Source organism: Poecilia reticulata, chromosome 14, assembly GCF_904066995.2.
Source record: "Poecilia reticulata chromosome 14, P_reticulata-male-v2, whole genome shotgun sequence".
Lineage (NCBI taxonomy): Eukaryota > Metazoa > Chordata > Actinopteri > Cyprinodontiformes > Poeciliidae > Poecilia > Poecilia reticulata.
Genome location: NC_088843.1, coordinates 9,391,423 through 9,412,412, shown reverse-complemented (window position 1 = coordinate 9,412,412; position 20,990 = coordinate 9,391,423). Strand labels below are relative to the sequence as shown.

The 20,990-nt window shown below is 39.1% G+C and overlaps 1 protein-coding gene across 4 annotated transcripts; it reads left to right on the top strand.

Annotated features, from left to right (window-relative positions):
- Positions 1–1,886: 1,886 nt before the first annotated feature.
- LOC103475437 (uncharacterized) lies at positions 1,887–20,573 on the top strand. 4 transcript variants are annotated; one of them, XM_081615521.1, is made up of 33 exons: positions 1,887–2,275; positions 4,993–5,066; positions 5,549–5,623; positions 5,901–5,972; positions 6,228–6,302; positions 6,466–6,539; positions 6,641–9,758; positions 9,816–10,047; positions 10,282–10,306; positions 10,389–10,426; positions 10,509–10,639; positions 10,715–10,793; positions 11,386–11,444; positions 11,524–11,562; positions 11,651–11,718; positions 11,796–11,839; positions 12,009–12,051; positions 12,303–12,337; positions 13,975–14,099; positions 14,186–14,306; positions 14,457–15,349; positions 15,804–16,005; positions 16,416–16,572; positions 16,821–16,985; positions 17,106–17,228; positions 17,411–17,456; positions 17,535–17,638; positions 17,745–17,869; positions 18,161–18,532; positions 18,907–19,190; positions 19,281–19,382; positions 19,513–19,644; positions 20,188–20,573. In XM_081615521.1, exons 1-33 carry the CDS (start codon positions 2,187–2,189, stop codon positions 20,292–20,294), a joined length of 7,428 nt encoding a protein of 2,475 aa, XP_081471647.1. In that variant the 5' UTR covers positions 1,887–2,186; the 3' UTR covers positions 20,295–20,573. The 4 variants fall into 4 exon arrangements, with proteins under 4 accessions (XP_081471647.1, XP_081471645.1, XP_081471646.1 ...); XM_081615519.1 differs by having other exon boundaries at positions 5,904–5,972; positions 6,641–10,047; XM_081615520.1 differs by having other exon boundaries at positions 6,469–6,539; positions 6,641–10,047.
- The last annotated feature ends 417 nt before the right edge of the window (positions 20,574–20,990 follow it).

The window sequence follows — 20,990 nt, the reverse complement described above, 5'->3', positions numbered from 1 at the left end:
TACTTGGAACTCAGCTGTGTGCTAAGCGCAATGTCATCTTTGTCGATGGCTTTCCTGGAAACACTTCTGGTGAATTTTTTCTCAACCTCATTGTACTCCATGTCCATCACAGGTCAGAACAGACTCGTACAACCACACATTCATGCCTAAGGACAGTTTTAGAGCAACCAAATAACCTAACATTCATGTTTTTGAAATGTGGGAGGACGCTGGAGTACCCGAAAGAACCTGCTGTCTAAAAGACAAAAACCTTTTTGCTACAGGCAGCAAGTAAAGAAAGGCATATCTACACCTCCACCAGTATTACCTGACCAATAAACGTATTTATCCAAAGCACATTTTTATGGATTTTAGTCGCAGTTATACCCATAAAGGTGGGTTGTGCAAAAAACTGTGAAAAGATCCAAAACACTCACAATAACAGACAGACAGATGGGGCTTTTCAGATGGATTCAAAACCGGAGCTTAAAGGTATTACTGCATGTTGACAGGTTGTCCTGCAAATAAAAGCATGGATTAAATGGAAAATAAAACCAGAGTCCTGAGAAACAGGCATTACAAAACCAGTCTGCAACACTTGGTTGAATGCCAAAACACAATCTGGCGAAGGCTGAATCCCAAAAACAGGTGAATGAGAGCATGAGCAGGTGAGCTCCTTTGGGACCTCTGGTGGACGGAAGCGGTGATGCAGGGAAAACAAGACGGCTCTGCTGCACTGCAAGAGCAAGGCTTATCTGACATTTCGCAATATATCACAAAAACATGGAAATCTTTAGAGCTATCTTGAGGAAGTGAATTGTGCTTTGGGTTACTAACCAGTTAAGCCACAAAGATAGCATGTTAAGTAGCTAATGAAATAGATAAATAAGAGGTTTTTGTTGTATTCAAAGCAAAATGGTGGGAAAAAAACCCCCAACAAAACTCCAGAACTATTTCCACAAATCATTTATCCATCCATACTCTGTAGTTTATCAGACATCAGGTACTGGGAGTAGAAGATCTGGTAAACTGGGACTCTCCTCTGAGCTCCCCTCATTTTACAGACCTCTGCAGCTGGTCTCTGAGGGGAGCATTACTTCAGCCGTTTGCATCAGGAATTAATTTTTCCAGTCATGATTCACATCTCTATGCCACAGGTCAAGGTTAGCCAGTAGCAGCTCAAGCTGAATGTAAATTTAAAAACCTGGACCTGACCTGGACAATAGTAATATTCTAAAAAAATATATATTTGTTCAACTCAGCATGTATAGCTTACATTACAATAAAATACCTATTCATGTTTTCTTTTTACCGAACATGTCTGTTAAACACACACAAACACAAACTCCCTGCTGCGCTGGGAAGGACGCCCTGTACTACAATTTCCATGATCTTTGATTTATTGTATTTGTCAAAGAAGAAAAAGCATTGTTTCTGTAAAACAGTGAATATGTGATATTTGACCACAATAAAACCGCCTAGCTCGATATGATCCTTTTATAGTTAACTTTGGAACCAGTTGGAAATGTCCAAGTCCAGCTACTTCTGTGACACACCTCACACCAACCGCCTACGCTTCAGTGTGCTGCTTTGCTCAAGGATGTGTTGGTTTAAATGCAGCTCTACAAGCCACAAATATGAATCAATGTACCGTAAGTGATAATTCTGCTACAGTGACGATCACCTCATTCATACCATGACAGACACAGCGGTGCCTGACATTTTCATCCAGCACTAAATGTTTCAAAGCCAGGGCACTTTGAGGTCCGCAGGGTTGCCTTGGAGACGCCTTTTGTTTTACGTCTATCAAAGAGAACACTGAGAAGGTGAGGACACACCCTGAGGCACACCTTAAATGCCAAACAAAAATAGAAACGCAGGTCTCTTGCCTTCCAGAAACCCTTCAGGAAACCTGTTGGTGTACAATACATATTTCTGGTTTAGAGAGATCTAAGATCTGGTGCACAAACAAGAAGTTCCTTTTAATACTTTCTTCATTGTTGAGTGACACACGCTTGAGCTAAAGCGAATACAGCTGACGTCCACTTGCTGGGACTGACGTTTGGAAGGAGTGCCTGGACTCTGCATGAGAAAATCACAGTAGAGAAACACGCCGCCAGCAGCTGGAGTCGGGTCTGTTTCAGCCAGGAAAATGTTCGTGGTTAGCTTTGTGGTTTAGCTTTCCTTGGATTCTGCTGTGGGAAGTTATGCTCCATGGAAATGAAGACATTATGGGAGCTCCATCAGTTCATTTGGGCAGATTGTTTTGCCAGCACACATTGGGCTCTTCTGTCAGGTAAAAGTTCTGGTGGTGGTGTTGTGCGCTTTTTGATTAGAACCAGCTCATCTTAAGTCTAAATCATGCACTTAAAAACATATAAGTAGTTTTTAAATACATCTTTTTGTGTTTTATGTACTGATACATGTCATTCAAAACAAGTACGTTAAAATATCTTTCAAATGAGGTTACTAGCCAACTGTGCTGAACCCAAACCAAAAACTAGACCTGGTACCATGTTTAAAGATCTTCATAAAATCTCAGCTGTCATTCTGATTATCTAAGCAATCCACAAAAGACTGGAACATTTGTTCAAAGTCTAGACATTAATATTTTATCTCGAATATTGAATAATGTTCGTTATCCAGGCAAAAAGCCAACGCTCTTTGAGGATTCAAACTCGGCTCTGAGCTAATCAAAGTTCTCCTATCTGAGACAAATGTCAACAGATGACTTTACTGGGTTTAACATAGCTAAGATAATTGTATATTCTGAAAAGCAATAATTAGAATTTTAACTAAAATATAATGCCTTCATGCTCCATTTATTAGTTTCGTTCACAAAGCTTCACAAATGATTTCTCCTTCCAGTTCTCAGCCAGATCGAATTGCTTGCAATAAAACTTACACAGCAAATGAGGCATCAGATTTCAAGTAATCTTTACTTGGTTCACTGAAGAGTAACAATACAGCCTCATAGCCTTCTGTGATGGAGTCTAATCTGAGCAACCGAGCACCATATTAATGGAAACTTCTGCACAATATAATACAACAAACTCTGTTTGCTTTCCATTACTGATGTCAGTGTCAGGGTGTTTTCAATTTTTTTATTTTTGTCCCCGATGCTAATCCACGACATCGGCCGACACTCAAAAGCTAACATCTTAAAGGAAGTTTTATCAGTAACATTTTTTAAAATCGTATGTATAAAATGGTTTTAATCAAACCAGCATTAAAAGATTTTTAAAAAGATATGATGTGTTTCAAAATCAGGAAAATTAAGAGTAATTTAAACGTAAAAATTCTTAATTGGTTTATGCTTCTTAGTTCATATTAAAATGTAAAAAGTTTTGTTCCAAAACCAAATGTATTTTTAACAAAGTTGTAGTTTCTGCATTTTTTTAAGATGCCACCATGAAACATTTAGCAAATGATCTTTAAATACTGTACTAATCTTTTCATTTGATAAAATACAAATTATTCATTTTAACTTACTTCTAATATGATTTAATTTAAAAGGCAAAGTTAGTAACCGTAGAAACTGCAGTTTTTCTGCAGTGACCCACTGCTACTGCTAGAAACAGTATAAGGAAATATTCAAGAATTGAACAACAAAGTCATTGAGTCCTCTTTCAAGATAAACATCATAGATTAATTATGCTGTTCCACTCGTTCTGTTATTGTCATCACTTTAAACACAGAGACATTTTTTCTTGGACTATAAAAGCTTTTAGCAAATTAGTAGATTTTTGGTTCAAACATTGGAAACCATTTCCCCCACACTATCTGATACTAAATGAGACTAAACCATTCCTGTTTTAGGTTAGTAAGAAGAATTTCTATTTCACAATAACAAAATAACTAAATAAATGTCTCTTTGATAGAATTTCAAATTCACTTGCTTTAATTTAGACGTATATAGGAAAGCCCAGGTGACAGTGTAATGGCTTTATGAATTTAACGGGTTTACAACATCACAAGATGTTATTCAAACAGAATCACTCTGCGGATGTATTTTAGAGCGACACCTCTAAAATACAGATTCCTTGTATGGCATAATAAAATAAATCTGGCAACATTTGAGGAAGAGAACTTTAGGACCTCCACAAATCTGATTTATCCTTGAGTACAATTTCCAGATTCCCAAAGGTGCCACATTAACCTGATCCCTCAGATATAAACACCATTGAGATTTCTAACTTTCATACAGTTGTGGAAGGGTACGACTTCTTTGTCCCACAGATAAAAGTGTTAGATGTTGGCCTAAGCTAATAATTGAGTGTTAGTAAAACGAGTCCTAGATCAACATGGACAAAATTAATACCATCATGAAGAAAGAAAATGATGTGGAAACATTAAGGCGACATCTAAAGACATTTATAAGGAAATTAAAGCTCAGGCATAAACGTTTCCAAACTCTTAATCACCCCATGCAGAGAGCCAGATTAGTTACTAATAGTTTCTTCCCTGTACTGTGAATATCGTTGTAAAAGTTGAGAAACAAAACGCAGACTGTGTGGACAAATTCAGGTGTGGTTGATCAATAAACTCATTTGCATGTCCCTTTAAGGGTGACATTAAAATTGTTCTGCAAAGGGACAAATATACGAACGTCTGACTTTAATTTGATCATAACACAAACTTGCAGGCCCTGCAAACAGAAACAGGAAGTGTTTCTTCACAACAAAAAAACTCAGAAAAAATCTCAGTGCAACATGCAGCAAACATCAAACAAGTACCAAGAGGTGAATGTAGTGATATCAATCTTTTGATACCAATATTTATGTTTCCACTTCTGACTGATTTGGTTGAATAACAGTGTTTGTTCTGTTACATAAGGCTTTTGAGTTTGTGTCTCATTGCTTCTGTGACAAAGATCAGACAGACTGATGAAATTTAAAGATAAGCTTGTCAGGGATTTTATCCAAGTTGTTTGGTGTTTCTTGTCACAAAGAGATGTCTAGCTTTGATCAAAACTTTCCACTACGTACGTACTAACTGTTAATTATTTCACAGACTGAAGAAACCTGGTTCTTGTGTTACATATGCAATGTGGCTGAAGATACATCTACTTATTGTCCTCCTATCAGGTGAGCTCTGACATCACCCGCAGTATGACTAAAGACTTGAACAAAGACTATTGGCAAACAAAAGTGGCGGAGCATTGAATCCACCTCCACTATTAATCGACCACGTCTGCATTCCTCGTAGTTCATCATACCAGCATGTTAAATTCCTTTCCTTTCATACTGTAACCTGTTTATCAACATTGATTCCAGGCTGACTCAAAGAATATCTCAGCACCTCTGGACTGCAGCTTGTTACCTTGCAATTTTTGAAGCAGTCGTTGCGCAACTTTTCTTGATCAGAAAGCTTCTTCCTGTGACTGTGACTAAGACTGAGGCCATTCTGTGATATTTCTTAGTGATTGGTGTGATGTAACTCTTTAACACGGCTCCTTTTAGGGCAAACAGACAGGGTGTGAATGACTGGTGCCTGAATGTGTCATTGAAAAACCCAGCCAGACTAAATCAAAAGATACAACTCCTTACTGTTTTATTTCTCTAATCAGGTCAAGCTTTTGGTCAACTGACCTCCACTGCTCCCTCCAGCATCGCCACATCAACAACAGCTGCACAAACCTCAGGTAAATAATATGCTACGGCTTGTGCAGCCTAAAATCAGAAATAAGGCAGACCTGAAAACAACAGTGCTGAAGACAAAACAAGGATAATTGGTCACTTTTACAATGCAAACTTTAAATTCCCACAATATTTCTTTATACCTCTATTGATTCATAGCTACAGACAGAATGATGGAGAAAATAAAGATGTAGCATATTAAACAACAAATTTAACTGTCATATTAAGACAAAGATCACAAACTGAAAAGAAAAATGAAATTAAAAGTTTTTTATTCTTCAGCAGGTGAAACATCTGTTGTTCCAAGCTCCCAAGCTGCTTCCTCTACTTTTCACACTCCTACAACTACAGCAGGTAAATCAAACTCAGCGAAAATATGACGCAGCTGTAATACATGTAGCTGTATAACAGAGAAACAAACCCAAAGGTGGGCAAGTGGTCAAATTATGTCATTGTAATACAAACACAGTGAATAATTTTGTGAATCAAATTCCTCAGATTACTTAAACGATAACTCAGCAGCTGATCTTTGCAACAGCAATAATGTTTGAGGTCATCGTCTTGTATTTGAATATGCATTTTAACAGATTTTCCATTTTTTCCAATCAGTTGAAGTTTCTCGTAGTCAATCTTCTGCTGCTTCATCCATCACTCCTACTTCTGCAACCACCGCACAGACCCCAGGTAAACAAACGACAGATATGTCTCACCAACAGTACAAACGTAGAAAACTATTTTACCCAAAAAGGGCTTTGTGAAGGAACATCTCTTTTGGAATGTACTAATCAGCCATTACGAAATGGACTTTGACATTATTCTTCTAAATGTTGTTTGACTTTTTTTATAGTAGTGTTTTATTTCCTTGATGTCAACGTGGATGTCACTGGACCGAGTAAGAATGAATCCGACATCATTGCCTGGGTACGTAAGGAAAATAGCTGGAGGCCAACATCCGATTATATTACCAGAATTTTGACATCTGAATCCTGTAAGTAAATGTGATCATGGTTATTTTCTTTCAGCTTGACCAGGTTTTCCGAAAAGAGCTGGGGCACTGCTTGTTTCCATACGAAGGAGCAACAACGACTGCATCCACATACCAGCAAACTGCAAATGTGACAGAACAAGTGGCAACGACACAGACTTATAAATCCACAACAGCATTTTACACTTTACCGCAAAACTATAGTGCAACAGTGTTACAGTTCAACACAACAACTACGGATGCAACAACGATAAATGGCAACGACACAACAACAATAGAAGCAATGATAAATAGTAATATCACAACTGCAGCTGCAACAGCAACACCAGTAACTGAAAACGTCACAACACCAGCTTCGACAACTGAGTTACACGACAACACAACAACCACAGTTGCAGCAACGACGACATTGAATGACAACAAAACAACAGCGACAACATCAAAGGCATCAATCAGCAACAAAACAGTTACAGCAGAAGGAAGCACAGCCTTTGATGGCAACATAACATCAACAGCTGCATCAACTACTGCAACAAATAGCAACATGACAACTACAGCTGCAGGAACTGCTGCAACAAATAGCAACATGACAACTACTGCGGCAGGAACTACTGCAACAAATAGCAACATGACAACTACTGCGGCAGGAACTACTGCAACAAATAGCAACATGACAACTACTGCGGCAGGAACTACTGCAACAAATAGCAACATGACAACTACAGCTGCAGGAACTACTGCAACAAATAGCAACATGACAACTACTGCGGCAGGAACTACTGCAACAAATAGCAACATGACAACTACTGCGGCAGGAACTACTGCAACAAATAGCAACATGACAACTACTGCGGCAGGAACTACTGCAACAAATAGCAACATGACAACTACTGCGGCAGGAACTACTGCAACAAATAGCAACATGACAACTACTGCGGCAGGAACTACTGCAACAAATAGCAACATGACAACTACTGCGGCAGGAACTACTGCAACAAATAGCAACATGACAACTACTGCGGCAGGAACTACTGCAACAAATAGCAACATGACAACTACTGCGGCAGGAACTACTGCAACAAATAGCAACATGACAACTACAGCTGCAGGAACTACTGCAACAAATAGCAACATGACAACTACTGCTGCAGGAACTACTGCAACAAATAGCAACATGACAACTACAGCTGCAGGAACTGCTGCAACAAATAGCAACATGACAACTACAGCTGCAGGAACTACTGCAACAAATAGCAACATGACAATTACAGCGGCAGGAACTACTGCAACAAATAGCAACATGACAACTACTGCTGCAGGAACTACTGCAACAAATAGCAACATGACAACTACCGCGGCAGGAACTACTGCAACAAATAGCAACATGACAACTACCGCGGCAGGAACTACTGCAACAAATAGCAACATGACAACTACCGCGGCAGGAACTACTGCAACAAATAGCAACATGACAACTACTGCTGCAGGAACTACTGCAACAAATAGCAACATGACAACTACCGCGGCAGGAACTACTGCAACAAATAGCAACATGACAACTACCGCGGCAGGAACTACTGCAACAAACAGCAACATGACAACTACTGTGGCAGGAACTACTGCAACAAATAGCAACATGACAACTACAGCTGCAGGAACTGCTGCAACAAATAGCAACATGACAACTACTGCTGCAAGAACTACTGCAACAAATAGCAACATGACAACTACAGCGTCAGGAACTACTGCAACAAATAGCAACATGACAACTACAGCGTCAGGAACTACTGCAACAAATAGCAACATGACAACTACTGCTGCAGGAACTACTGCAACAAATAGCAACATGACAACTACTGCTGCAAGAACTACTGCAACAAATAGCAACATGACAATTACAGCGGGAGGAACTACTGCAACAAATAGCAACATGACAACTACTGCGGCAGGAACTACTGCAACAAATAGCAACATGACAACTACTGCTGTAGAAACTACTGCAACACAAAGCAGCACTGCAGCTGCTACTGCAACAACTATAGCACTAAGAAGCAACGGTCCGACAACCCCGACAACTACAGCTCTAAGAAGCAACGGTCCGACAAATCTGACATCTCCAACAACTACAGCTCTAAGAAGCAACGGTCCGACAACCCCGACAACTACAGCGCTAAGAAGCAACGGTCCGACAAATCCGACAAGTCCAACAACTACAGCGCTTAGAAGCAACGGTCCGACAAATCTGACAACTCCAACAACTACAGCGCTTAGAAGCAACGGTCCGACAAATCTGACAACTCCGACAACTACAGCGCTTAGAAGCAACGGTCCGACAAATCTGACAACTCCAACAACTACAGCGCTTAGAAGCAACGGTCCGACAAATCTGACAACTCCAACAACTACAGCGCTAAGAAGCAACGGTCCGACAAATCTGACAACTCCAACAACTACAGAGGTAAGAAGCAACGGTCCGACAACTCCAACAACTACAGCTCTAAGAAGCAACGGTCCGACAAATCTGACAACTCCAACAACTACAGAGGTAAGAAGCAACGGTCCGACAACTCCAACAACTACAGCTCTAAGAAGCAACGGTCCGACAAATCTGACAACTCCAACAACTACAGCGCTTAGAAGCAACGGTCCGACAAATCTGACAACTCCGACAACTACAGCGCTTAGAAGCAACGGTCCGACAAATCTGACAACTCCAACAACTACAGCGCTTAGAAGCAACGGTCCGACAAATCTGACAACTCCAACAACTACAGCGCTAAGAAGCAACGGTCCGACAACTCCAACAACTACAACTCTAAGAAGCAACGGTCCGACAAATCTGACAACTCCAACAACTACAGAGGTAAGAAGCAACGGTCCGACAACTCCAACAACTACAGCTCTAAGAAGCAACGGTCCGACAAATCTGACAACTCCAACAACTACAGAGGTAAGAAGCAACGGTCCGACAACTCCAACAACTACAGCGCTAAGAAGCAACGGTCCGACAACTCCAATAACTACAGCCCTAAGAAGCAACGGTCCGACAACTACAGCGCTAAGAAGCAACGGTCCGACAACTACAGCGCTAAGAAGCAACGGTCCGACAACTACAGCGCTAAGAAGCAACGGTCCGACAACTCCAACAACTACAGGTCTAAGAAGGAACGGTCCGACAACTCTGACAACTCCAACAACTCCAACAACTACAGCTCTAAGAAGCAACGGTCCAACTACAGTGACAACTACAGCGTCACAAAGCAACAGTCCAGCCACAACTACACCCAATCCCATCTTGTCACATTTGATCACCAGCCTGTCAACTTTATTGCCAGCGTTAACGCAATCAACTAATCTAGGACTGAATCCTCAAGCCTCGCCTTCAGGACTGTCAAGGAGGAAGCGTGCCGTCCTCCAGAACAGCAACAGTTTGACGCAAAGCAGGTATGAAAAATGACCTTAAGTGAGTGGGTAAAATAATCTATTAATATTCTAGCATCCATATAACAGTATATGTTTGATTTGTACTGAATTGCAAAAAAATAAATGGCTATAATTCAACATGACAGGTTATCCAAAATAATGTCAGCTGAATTAGGCAGCACCTTTACAGGACTTTTTCTTCTTACATCTCTTTTGTGACAATGTTGATATTATTATAATTTTTTTCTTTTTTAGCAATGACACGGCTTTGGTTTTTCAAGTAAGTTAATAATCACATGCAGCAATAGGTCTTATGGTGAGGAGAAGTACTGAATAACATAGTCCGGTTTGTGTTTTAACAGGGAATGGAAGTGTCCTGCTCTATAAAAACTGCAATAAAGTAAGTGAAATAACATAGCTCTCATATTTGACACATGCATATCTCCATTCTTGTTTTCGATAAAACTGTGGATATGTTTCAGTCATACCAAGTGCACCATCATGCTTGGGCTGAGTCACAAAATACCATCATGCTGTATCCTCCAAACGCTCTGTGCAGCCAGCAAACGTTCCTCTGACATCCATGTGGTGGGAAACAGGATAGATGAACAGAGTGAGTAATACCTTGGACTTTTTACCAACCTCAGAAGCTTCTCATTTGTAACAAAGTCTTGATCTTTCTGAACAGATCGGCTTCAAAACCAGTGCAACAGTAACTTAGGGGAGCCAAACAGCTGCATCTATTCTGGTCCGCTGGACCCGTCATGGTAAGGGGTTTGGTATCTGCTCAGCATGTTTACGACAGCAATGTGTTGCAGTCCTGATGTAGAACAATTCGACTGATCACGACAATCATGCACAATTAAGTGGAAATTCATCAAAAGGGACACATATACTTCAAAGACTTCACTGGGTTTGATCATTCAGAAAATGTCTTTAACAAAAGAACATTTAGATTTTTCTGGAATGTCAAGCATAAATGTATGTGCTTGATATTGATACCAGTAACAGGCTCATACTTTCCTATACTGATGCGGAGAGAAAGACCCTCAGGTCCTCTGACTCCTTCACAGATTTTAGTGTTGAATCTAAATTAACCTCCTGATGTTTTCCTGCATTTGAGATGAACAAATGAATCATCTTTACAGATGTCCTCAATCTAAAATAATTATTTTCAATGTGCAAATCTTTGACTCATTGGATAAAAGACATAAAGAAATTTCATTAATAAGCCAACATGTTCTTTCTGTGTCATGCAGTGGCAGAATATTTTTACTTTTAAAATATGCAAAGAGCTGGTATAAGCATATAAAGTTAAATGAACAAATTTAACAAAATGTGATGTTTGTCATTTATCAGTGTGGAGTCTGGGCCTGAGTATGTCATTCCACCAATAAACTTAACAGACTGTGCGACAGGTGAGGTATTTATTTAAAATATATTTAAAATGCACATAGTATTTAGATTTTTATGTATTTTTTCTTCTTTCTTTTTTAGGGAACAGTTGTAGCTGCTCTTCCTACTGCAACAGATCTGGTTAGTATTTCATCGGTCAAATTAATGCCTCTCATCGTTATCAAAATCAATACAAAATTTACGTTGTAATTCGTGTTTTTGTTTTCAGACGCGTACTACACTTTTTCCATTTCACTACAAGATCCAACAATAAACTCTTCATCTCTTTCATCTCTGGTAACCTCCCTGTTTATTAATCACTCTTGCTACATGCTCTTCATGTATCAGACGATAATATTTACTTACATTTGCAGATTTCAGCTCTGGCACAACGACCAAACTGCTCCATCAGTACAAAGTATGTTTTGCTCCTTGATTTGTAACAATACTTTTTCTGTAAATGTTGTTTTCAGTTCGCAAAGACAAAATGATCTATTTACTTATTTAGAACAATAAAAAATCAAAAACAGAAAAACATAGTCACGCTAACTGACACTTGAAGTTTTGTTTTTAATGTTTTGTTGCAGTGTTACATGTCAATCATTGGCCACCATTGCATCTGAATACAGGGTAAGTAGAAGCCAAAGCTCAATAATACTACCAAAAAAAGTCAAGTTCTGAATTTCTCCTGACTAAACAATTTTATAAGCATCATTAAAGTGGTAGGTTGTGCTAAATTTATCAGGTATAATTTTAAGAAACGAAAATATAACAATAAACAAGTAACACAGAATAATATCCAACAATGCAAAATGAATAGATCACATGTGTAATTTACATTTTTGTGCATGTTTATCAATATCGCCGTTGTACAATTTCAGAATGCCAGTGTGGACTGTGAAATGAGTGGAACAAAGTAAGTCCAGGCTTTATTGACGTACCTTCATTTTATAGCAGGACTAGTCACCTGCCCACACTGCAAAGTAGTTCATTTGTATGGCATTGATTTCCACTGTTATGCGGATGACACCCAGCTCTATGTTTCCAGTAAGCCCGCCTCCAACCTCCCACCGTCTTCGCTTACTGACTGCTTGACTGAAATAAAATCCTGGTTCTCCTCAAATCTGCTTCAGCTTAACAGTGATAAAACAGAGGTTCTTCTCATTGGTACCAAATCTACTCTGGCCAAAATCAAAAGCTTCAGTCTTGTAATTGATAACTGTCCCGTTTCTCCCTCCCCTCAGGTAAAGAGTCTGGGTGTCATCCTTGACAGCACTCTGTCTTTCCAGTCTCATATTAATAACATTACCCGCTCGGCTTATTTTCACCTACGCAACATCAACCGCCTCCGCCCCTCCCTTACTCCCCATTCCACTGCCATCCTTGTTCACTGTCTTGTGACATCACGCCTGGACTATTGCAACTCCCTTCTGTTTGGTCTCACCCAGAAATCTCTTCATAAGCTCCAACTGGTCCAGAATTCAGCTGCCCGTATCATTACCAAAACCCCATCCATGCACCACATCACTCCTGTCCTGCAAAGACTCCACTGGCTGCCCACCAAGTTCCGCATAGATTACAAAATTCTTCTGTACACTTTCAAGGCCCTTTACAATCTCTCCCCACCATATCTTTCAAATCTTATTCATATTGCCATTCCCTCTCGCTCCCTCAGATCATCCTCCTCAATCCATTTCACTGTCCCCTCTGCCCGTCTCACCACCATGGGGAGCAGAGCTTTCAGTCGCTCTGCTCCCCAACTCTGGAACTCATTACCACCATACCTTAGAAACATAAAGTCATTATCAAATTTTAAAACCGAACTCAAAACACACCTTTTTAGATCTGCCTTTTCCACATGACACAATTGGTTTGCCTGATTTTACATAGTTTTTATATAGATACATTGTTTTGTTTTATTTATTTTTATCTACTTTTACTTGTTACATTTTAATTGTTTCTGTCACAGTTTTTTACTATTGTACGGTGTCCTTGAGTGCCAGAAAGGCGCCTTTGAAATAAAATGTATTATTATTATTATTATTATTTGATGACACTTGTATAAATGTGTTGATAGACCTGAAAATCACCTAACTTAAACTCTAAATTTAGGTCATTCAGCAAAACAGTTGAGATAAAACAGATTTTATAGATTAATTACTGATGTTTTCAAGCCTTTATTTATTTATTTTTTTTAGAAAAAGATGATATTTAGGATTAGAATATTACATCAGACCAATAAAAACAGTGTGGGTATCATATAAGTTATGTTTAATACCTGCCTAAAGTTTGTTTTGTTTTTCCGGCTGACACTTATCTCACAAATGAGCCTCATCTGAACACATATTCTAATTTATTGCAGTAATATGTGTAAAAGAAGGTTCCAGCAAAGAATTGGGAAATGTTTAACAGAAAGTCAACATTTGTACAAATGAATTGAATTACTGAAGTAACTTAGCTTTTCAGTGATATACAAATTTTCTTAGAGTCACCCGTATGCTCATATGTTGGAAACCTTTTAAAAACAATTTTATTCTTTTCTTTTGATTGAAGGTTGAGTTGCAGAGTGATATTAGGTTTTGCACAGGAAGTATCCATTTGTTCAGTGGCAGAAGCTGTTTTAAATGTGTTTGTACTTGAAGAAAAGATCCAGTATGATGGGCAAGTGAGACGAGGAGGTAAGTATCTCAATCTATTCACTACAATTTGATTCAGGTTAAAAAATAACGTGTGTATTTAATGTAGCTGTTGTTTTGTGTTGCAGCAATTTGTGGAAGCGCAGAAATTAATGCCAACTCACTAGACTTCCAGTTCAATTATACTGATAGTGAGATAAGCCCAGATGACTTTTGTGTCAAAATAGAGGGATCTAACCTCCTCACATGGTTCGTATGATCTCACTTTAGGCTACAAGTAAAGTTTTACAAAATTACCAACTCAGTATTACTGTTATCTTTGCATGGTTGTTTCTGAAACATATCCCATGGAAACTATGCTTTCAAATAATACAGTGATTTACTTCTTTTTCATTGCAGCCAAACTGGAGAAAATGTTGTTGTACATTTGAAAGACCAATGTGTTGTATCTCCCACAACAAGCCCAAATGTGACAATTAGTCCCAACGTGACTAGCCTAAATACAACAGCTAGCCCAAATGTTACTAGCTTAAATACAACAGCTAGCCCAAATGTTACTAGCTTAAATACAACAGCTAGCCCAAACGTTACTAGCTTAAATACAACAGCTAGCCCAAATGTTACTAGCCTAAATACAACAGCTAGCCCAAACATTACTAGCTTAAATACAACAGCTAGCCCAAATGTTACTAGCCTAAATACAACAGCTAGCCCAAATGTTACTAGCCTAAATACAACAGCTAGCCCAAATGTTACTAGCCTAAATACAACAGCTAGCCCAAATGTTACTAGCTTAAATACAACAGCTAGCCTAAATGTTACTAGCCTAAATACAACAGCTAGCCCAAATGTTACTAGCCTAAATACAACAGCTAGCCCAAATGTTACTAGCTTAAATACAATAGCTAGCCCAAATGTTACTAGCTTAAATACAACAGCTAGCCCAAATGTTACTAGCCTAAATACAACAGCTAGCCCAAATGTTACTAGCCTAAATACAACAGCTAGCCCAAACGTGACACTAAGCCAAAATGCAACTAATCCTATAAACTCTACAATTGGTCCAAATGTGACAGTCATTACGAATGTGACAACAGTGAAACCAACAATACAACCAAACAACAACACATTGACTCCAACAACAACCCCAAAAACACAACAGAACACAACACGGGCCCCATCAGTGCCCACAACTGCTGCTGGAGGGAAGCCGTCATCAAACATAACTAGAAGCACAACAAGTGGATTTGTTTCTGTGACCACCTCAGTGAGTTCAACAGGAAATGGAACAGGTTTGTTGCCACATAATTTTTTTTCCAGCTCATGTTGTAGCATTAACTTTTATTTTAACTTGCATTTGGGCTTTGACTCAACCAGTTTAAATATGTAAACCTTAACATCTTCAGAGTTGTCATTGTTTTGTGCTTTTGGTCCTTTTCAATTTCTGATAAATGTCAAAAGACCTTGCTAATAATAATTTTTTTTAAATCCCACTACATAAGAGTGCCACCACCGCGTTGCACTATAGGTGACGGTGTAATGTATATAATGATTAGAATTATTTGGTTTTTGCAACATCTAGATTGCTCAGACAAAAATAGTCTTTCAGCTATTAACTAATTAACATAGCTCTACTGTGCACTTCAACAGAGCTATGTTCTTTCTGTGTTTGCTCCTTTGGTTTCTGGGAAGATAACAGTGATCATTTTTCAGAACGTAACCTCTCTTCTATTTTGTTCACTGCAGCCGAAAGCCAAGCCAAGGACCTTCTTGCACTGGCTCAAGACGTGTCAAAACTGACCGCAGCGCAGATAGATCAGCTGGTGTCACAGCTGGAGAAGCTTCTGTCAGGCCCGACTGTCAGCAAGGAGCTGGGAGGTCTCTCCGTCAACATCGTCAGCAATCTGTTGGACGCTTCACCTGACAAGCTGTCGAGCTCCTCTGACAGGTTACTCTCACTTATTCAACTTTTCCCAACACTTTGACAATTAGAAAAAAATCTCTAACTCTAAGTTTTGACCATATTGAGGAAAAACAAGGACACACAAAAGGTTCACATGCAAATGAACTCCACTTTGTTTTGCTATATTATTTGCTAAATGTCATAATAATATACAATAAATATTTTTTTATTAATTTCTTCAAAGTCAGAAGTGGATATTCACCACACACAAGATAATAATCTTTGCTGACCTAAGACAGGAATATTTAGGTTGATTTACTGGTAGTGCACATAAATAACTAGTTTTAATTGTATGCTTAACATATGATCATACCTTTTTTATTTGTAAAATGTTGTTAATAGTTAAATAGATCAATCATTCTGCATGGCACTAACCAGTTCCTTTGTTCCATCAGGATTATTGGGATTGTTGACACAGTGGGGTTAAAGTTGGTGATTGGAAACACCGCTGAGAATCTGCTGTACCCTTCTTTGGCTGTCTCTGTGAAACCAGCAGATGGCGCCAACTTTCAGGAGACAATTTTTTCCATCCTCGATCCAACTAACGTACAGGTGAGACTGTGGCCCCTCAAGTAAAGGCATATTTTTCCTTAAAAGCTTGAGGAGAAAAAAAACATAGATAATAACTCAGTTTTAGCACACTTTTGCCAAGCACTGAATTATATTCTCTTCTGTGAGACTTTTCATACATTTACACGTTTTAGGTTCTGTTGGTGAAATTATAGCTCTGTTGTATTGTGAAAAATATATTCTTGAGAAAGATCTATTCTCCACCCCGTATGTTCCCCTATGTGCTGCAGGTTCGGGGGAATCCAAGGTTGAAAAGGAGCGCATTAAAGGACTCCTCCATCCCTCAGGGCTCCATTACTCTTCCTCCTTCACTCACTCAAAATCTAACCGCTGAGGAACAAAAGCTGGTCTCCAGGCTCCAGTTCAATTTCTACCAGAAGAGCTCACTTTTTAAGGTCTATACAGTCAACCAGTGTCATTGATGTCAAATAAAATACAAAATAAATAGCAAATATGTGCAGTAGATTTTTTTCCCACAAACTAACGATTTGATGCGTCTCTGCATGAAAACACAGGATGACTCATTAGGACAACGCAAACTTAACAGTGGGATCTTGGGAGCAAGCGTGGCCAATCTGTCAATCAAAGGATTAGAGGAAAGTGTTGTAATTCGCCTGAGAAACACGGAACCTGTTCCAGTAAGTCCAGTTCTAACAGGAAATGCTCGATATTTTTCACAGGCTCATTAGCAACAAACTTTGAGAGGAGATCAGGTGGATATTTGAATGAAAAGCTGCTGAATACTTTTTTTTTTTTCCAGACTTAAGCTAAACAATACTTATTTGGAAACTGAAACCTTGCTTCTTTTCCCAAACTACAGGCTAATTTTGTGGCAGTGTGTGTTTTCTGGGACTTTACATATAACAGTAAGTTAAAAAATACAAACACACATGCTTAAAGACTGAGATTAGGCTGCATTTTTGAAACTGTTGCCGTTCCTGCAGAAGGTGCAGGTGGCTGGAACTCAGACGGCTGCTTTGTCAAAGAAACCAACGACAATGAGACAGTTTGTGGCTGCAACCATTTAACCAGCTTTGCTATTTTACTGGTAAGCACAATTACCTGTTGCAGATTTCACACCTCTGTGTGTCTAATAACAATAGCAGACATGAATGTCATTCTGATGTCTTCTATTTGATTTATTTCACTTTAAGGACATCTCCAGAGAGACCGTTACCAGTCGTACTCAGGCCACCATCCTCACCTTCATCACATATATAGGTTGTGGACTTTCTGCCATCTTCCTGTTCGTAACTCTCCTCACTTACTTGGCATTTGGGTGAGTTGATACATTGTTTAACCCAGGGCAAGGCCTTGTAAATGTATGTTACAAGGTTTTTAGTTTAGGGTTGAAAGATGCTAAATGCCGACGCGTAAGTTTTCAGATTTTTATTTGGGAGAGCAAATCCATTAGTATTAATTAGTCTTACGTCAAATCTCAGTAAATGACACTGATGATAGCGGTTTGATTTGAAGAAAATGTGGAAAGGTAAAAGAATTTTAGCATGTAAAGCAACTTTTAACAACTGATGTATCAGCGATTGGCGTCTAAATCCTTTCACCCCAACAGAAAGCTGCGTAAAGACATCCCATCCAAAATTCTGATCCAGCTTTGCCTGGCACTTCTGCTGCTCAACCTGGTCTTCCTGGTGGACGCCTGGCTGGCTCTTTATCCCAAAGCCGTGGGCCTCTGCATTTCCACGGCCTGGTTCCTTCACTACTTCCTACTGGTTTCCTTCACCTGGATGGGGCTCGAGGGCGTCCACATGTACTACGCGCTCGTGAAAGTCTTCAACGACAACATATCCCACTACATGCTGAAGTTCTCGCTGGTGGGCTGGGGACTCCCAATGCTAGTGGTCATCATTGTGATCGCGATCGACAAAAACAACTACGGCCTCATGTCCTATGGAAAGTTTTCAGATGGCACGAGTGACGACTTGTAAGTTCAGCTGAAAGTGGGTTTTACTCACAGCTACAATCACTGGACAATAAAGCATGCCGCTTTCAAGTGCAGCTTTTATGTGTCAGGCCATAATGAATAAAAATTATCTGGTCTTTGACAAGTTTTAAAATGAGTCAAATTTGATATCAGGAGTCAAAAAATTACATTATCATCATTGGATTTTAAATCTCAGTTCATGATACACAAATAAGGCCCAAAGCTACATGATTAAGGAAGAATTATGTCCTCTCCTCTTTGCAATACTTCTCCAATTTATTAAGATTTAGACCCTTTATAACCCTAATTAAACTTCCATATGAAATCACTACTAATGAGTAGCTTATTCACTCTTCCTCCTTGTTGTCTTGCAGCTGCTGGATAAGAAACGACATCGCTTTCTACGTGGCAGTTGTGGCCTACTTCGGTGTGATTTTCATCTTCAACATCGTCATGTTTGGTGTGGTCTTAGTCCAGTTGCACCGGATAAAAAAACAGAATCCTCATAACAACAAGCACCGCAGCACGGCGCAGGACGCACGCAGCGTGATCGGGATCACCCTCCTCCTGGGTCTCACGTGGGGATTCGCCTTTTTTGCCTGGGGTCCTGTTAATCTGGCATTTATGTACCTCTTCGCCATCTTTAATTCCCTGCAAGGTGAGTTGTTGAACCCTACACCTGTCCTGTATCCAAAAGAGTAAGTTAAAAACGTTGCTGATCCACTAAGATTTTTCTTGCGCTTTGTAGGATTCTTCATATTTGTGTTCCACTGTGCGGCGAAAGAAACCGTCAGAAGGCAGTGGAGGATCTACCTGTGCTGCGGCCGTATGAGACTCCCAGAAAACTTAGGTGAGTCTGGATGAAAATGTGCACCTGTAGCTTAAGACTCGCAAGATAGTTTTCAATGCATTTAAGATAAAAAAAACCTTTTTTTATTTTCTTATATATGGCATTTTCTTTTATTTCCTCATTCTTTTAGAATGGAGTCGCACTGCAACACAGAAAACCGCAAAGAAGTCTCCTCTGACCTCCTTTACGTCCTCACAAAGCAGTCGGCCGTCCAGATCCACTTTTCTGCCCAGTACGCCATCAGGGCAGATGAGCGGCATTGGTAAGCAAGAATTAATACTTTTAACAACGTTATGCCTTCTGCAATACGTTTTGACTGACCCAACACGCCACATGCATGTAAAATACCTGGAAATAAATATTACTGAATAATCGCACGCAGAATTAAATAGTTATTAATCTGAGGCCATTCTGTCTGGAAAACAGTTGTACGTGAAATCATGTTTACTAATGCTATTGGCAATAATTTCGTTATCGTTTTGAATCATTGTGCTATATAGTCACTGCGCATGTCTTGATTTCATCTAATGACCGCTGGAGAAAGGTACCAGACATGACCAGTAGGTCCAGTATGGTGTAGCTACTAGCAAAAATAAGGCTCAATTTAAGCATAGCTCCAAGATTCAGGTGGCAGTTCAACATGATTATGTGTTGAATATGCATGAATAGGATTCTGCTTGTACTTCAAATTTGAAAAAATAAACTGCTGGATAAGATATGAAGTATTGGCTTCTATCTTTTCCGTAGCTGCTAATAATTGTGGATAGGTTTAATAGACAATTATTTACCAACATGTACATTGCAGGAAATCCACTTGTAGACAGAATAATTACAGCTGACGAAGAACCGAGGACAGATGTGGTTCTCAACGAGATCAACAGACAACAGCTCCGGAGTCGACGGGGGTCCTGACCTACAAAGAGCAGCCTTTTAACTGCCTGTATAAAATGTAATTTACCAGGAAATATTTATGTATCGCTAATCTCCGTCACATGTATTAGTTGACTGATTTCTAAGAAATTCCAAGTCTAAAGTTGAATATTTTTTTAAAACACTAAAGCTATTTGTGCTTATTTTTACATAATCTATTTAACATATTTATTTACTTTGATATTTTAATGTGCATCTTAGATTTAATGATCTTACAGCTGTTGCTTTCAAAAAGCAAATTAAAGTTCATATAGCAGTAAATGGACTACATTTCTTTTATATCATTGAAGTTTGTGATTTATGGATTTCCCTTTTCAAATCTAAGAACCGACACAGAGTGGGTTGAGATATTCCTTTAGTTTAGATAATCCAATAACGGCAAATTTTAAAATCCCACACATGTCCAAAAAGTTCTCATATTAATAAACAGTTGAAATGTGAATGCCAAAAGTTAAATATTTGCCCCCCAAAAAAGGTCAATCCGAGTCATGTTGGTCAACTGACTTCACAAGCTTTTTATTCTGCTGCTGGTGAAATCACCAACACAAAAATCACTCAAATCTCCCTTTAACCTCTTGTTAATCAAATAGGAAAACATAGTAAATGTCAGAACAGTCTATAAAGTTTAGTTTCAGACAAGCTTTCTGTTTAAAGTTTTGTTTGATCCAACTTAAGTCT